The 3,128-nt window shown below is 39.3% G+C and overlaps 1 protein-coding gene across 2 annotated transcripts in view; it reads right to left on the bottom strand.

Annotated features, from left to right (window-relative positions):
- Positions 1-3,128, bottom strand: part of LOC103360213 (NACHT, LRR and PYD domains-containing protein 3-like) — a 61,156-nt gene that overhangs the window by 53,963 nt on the left and 4,065 nt on the right. Inside the window, exons 2-3 of one of the 2 annotated variants that reach the window (XM_008285896.1) lie at positions 1,834-1,907; positions 109-423 (exon numbers count right to left, since the gene is read on the bottom strand). In XM_008285896.1, coding sequence (XP_008284118.1) covers positions 109-176 — 68 coding nt within the window. In that variant the 5' untranslated portion in view covers positions 177-423; positions 1,834-1,907. The remainder of the gene's footprint in view (positions 1-108; positions 424-1,833; positions 1,908-3,128) is intronic. The other variant, XM_008285897.1, reaches the window with a different exon arrangement.

Below are 3,128 nucleotides of genomic sequence, written 5' to 3'. Positions count from 1 at the left end.
AAAACATGCAGGACTGTGGCCCTCCAGGACCAGGATTGGACACCCCTGGTCTAACAGTTCTTTAATAGGTTGTGGGATTATCAAATTCTAATCTCATCTCGATCTCACCTCTGAGCTTTGTTCTGGTTCTCGTGTTCCCCACACAGAAGCATGTTGGAGTCTTCACACCGATTCATGCTGCTGAACTCGTGCAGCTCACACCTTCACCTGCAGAAGAAACACAGATTCATTCATCCTGCTTCATGCTGCTCCTCAATTAACCGGCTCTTGTCTTGTGTTTCTGAACTTTTCACATCAGTCCAGCAGATGGCGTCGATGAGCCGCAGTGAAGTGAAGAGCAGCACTTTGAGGTCCACTGGAAGCTTCAGTCCTTTAATGTTCAGTCAGTTTAACATCGACACGGAGAGTTTTAAAGGTTTCTAGCTGACAGACGCAAAAGAGGATCAAAAGCATCAAATAAACCAGTTTCTGTCGGACTTTCAATGGAAACACTGGCACATGACACAGCAGAGAAAAAGTTTAAATGATGCTGCGCATTTTTCACGACAAATAAACAAACTAAAGTCGAACAAAACGTAAAACACAATGAAATGTTTTATAATAAACAATAAAAGCACATCAAACCTTCACACATGAGGCTGGAACCTGCAAATATTCCAAATTATTGCTCAAAAAATGGTAAAGAACGATCGATTATCGCAAATTTTGCTGATTAATTTTCTTCTATTTGACTATTTTGACCATCTTAGCCTTCCTTTGCACGTTTATGGGGATGGAAGTTACAAAAACAGTCCTTTAGGTTAGCTTAAACCCAACCTCGCTTGTTTCATGACGTTCATTACAAATACTGATTACATTAAAAAGCACATCTAGAAGGTAAACAAAGGTAAATACTTTAAATATGTGCATTTCCTGATGTGTCACTGTGGTCATACTAGTTTGTATTTTCTGCAAATCTCTGCTCTGCAGCATCACATGAAGTTTTCCAGGGACTTAAATGCAACAATATCTGCAGTCGAGGCATCGCTGCAGCTCAAAACTGATCTGAAATCACTAAATACTAAAAAAAAAACACACGTCAGACATCACGCTGAACCTACAAGTTACTGCAGTGCAAAGTATTTATATGTATGTTGTATTAAACGTGTGTTTCCTACGTGTGGCTGGAGCGTCAGTGTTTCCTGAACCATGAATTAAATACAAATATTGCCTGAAAATTAAAATATAGAAATCACCGGTCTGACACTGCAGGGTATTTAGGTGCAGGACAGATGATTTTTTTATTTTTTTGTCCTTTGGGACTCGACAGAGCTTTATAGAGGTAATTACATGCAAATTACTCGAAGCTACAGAAAGTAAAATACGCAAATAAAAGAAATTTAAACTGGCATCAGTGAAACTTCACTCAAACAGTCGAGGTTAATTGAATTTTTTTAGTTTAAAAATGACATGTAGAAACCTCGACTCCTTCCAGGAAACAGTTTGTCCACATGTACAGAACAAAACAGTCCTCAGAGGTCCTACTTTCTGTTGAAGAAATCGTCTCAGTTTTGTGTAATCAACCCCTGCCTGTAACCGTGGTAACCGGCCAACGCACCGCACGAGAGGTGAATTAAATGCTTCGTCAAAGCAACACCGACGTTAACTCAAATTAATGTCGTTTAACGGCGGAGACGATGGTTTTATACCTGCGCGGTTTTCTCAAGAAAGCAGCTAAATGTTGAAACTGATTCACGTTTAAACACAAGAGGGACCTAAAGTTAGAAAATAAAATAAGAAGTGAGCGAAAGAAACAGGAAGAAAGAGTTAAACATGGGACAAAAACAAACTTACAGTTTAGTCCAGAGCGCTGAAGGAGAGCCGGACACCTGGACACTCAGGTGAGCAGCTTCCTGGGCGGAGTCCACCTGTGATGGAGCAACAACACCTGAACTCAACAATGACTTATCACCTGAGAACGCAAACACCTGGACAAAGCCTGACTTTATTTAGCCGGTTCAACAAAACCCAAACCTGAACAGGAAGAACTGTCGGATCTTTGAACCAATCGTGTTGGAAAATTTACCCAAAACTTAAAATCGTTCCATTGAAGTCTTTTTATTCTGCGTGTCTCGTTTAAAAATTCGCCAAAAATAAACTATTTGGACAAACTAGAATCTGTAAAAAATGAAAAATTCTCCGCTCCTTGCTGCAACTAAGAAGCCCTCAGTGGCTCGGCTGAGACCTACAGCGACGTGACAAAAAATCAGGGATTTTCTCGGCTGTGTTTCCACAAAGCAGACAGCTGACTTACAAAACGTGGAAAAACTTTGCACATGTTGATTCAGTTTTTTTCAACTTTTGTAAAATAAATAATCAAGGGAATTCAATTTTTCTTTACTTGTTAGGATTTATAGCATTTTAAACATTGCTGAGTTTTTTTTTTTAAGATTATGACCTTGAATGTAAAGAGTAAAGATAAGTTTAGATTTTAATGATTAAATCTACAGGTTGTTGTTTTGCAGCAGTTCTTTGTTCAGTGTTACAGGGACCTTCTTCTCATAGTTTAATAACACTATAATTCTATTTTATTGCATGTTTCTTAACCGTCTGAACCACAAAGTATGTTATCTTTGACCATTTATCATCGCTGGATTTTTGTGATGCACATCCACCAAATCGAAGCTTAAAATTCTGATATTTCATGTTCATGTCTTGTTTAAAAGTGTGCCAAAAATTAACCATTTGCTCAAATCAGATTCTGTAAAAAATAAAAAAATTCTGCAGTCTTTGGTGCAACCGTGAAGTCATTCGTAACTCAAGTAAACATGAATTCACAGCGAGGAAAAATGAGACAGGAGCATAAAAAACAAACAAAAAAACGCCACCTAGAAACAGCTGCTTGGAGTTCAGACAGTGAAGCTCCAGTAAGAACCTCGAGCTCTCTGTGTTCTGTGTGAAAACGGGAAGTTGAAACTCTGCTGTAGGCAAGTTCATCAAACTGACGCGGCTTCTTGTCAGTCCTCAGTGTTTGTTCAGCCCCCAAACATCCCGTCATACGAGTCGGATCGTGTCCAAGTCTGAGCAAAGTTCACGACGTCTGACGTCTTGAAGTCACGACTGTTAACTCGCACAAACACTTTACTGCC

The sequence above is a fragment of the Stegastes partitus genome, unplaced genomic scaffold (assembly GCF_000690725.1).
Source record: "Stegastes partitus isolate 25-593 unplaced genomic scaffold, Stegastes_partitus-1.0.2 Scaffold421, whole genome shotgun sequence".
In the NCBI taxonomy this organism is placed as follows: domain Eukaryota; kingdom Metazoa; phylum Chordata; class Actinopteri; family Pomacentridae; genus Stegastes; species Stegastes partitus.
The sequence above is the reverse complement of the archived record's forward strand: the minus strand, read 5'-3'. Positions and strand labels throughout refer to the sequence as shown.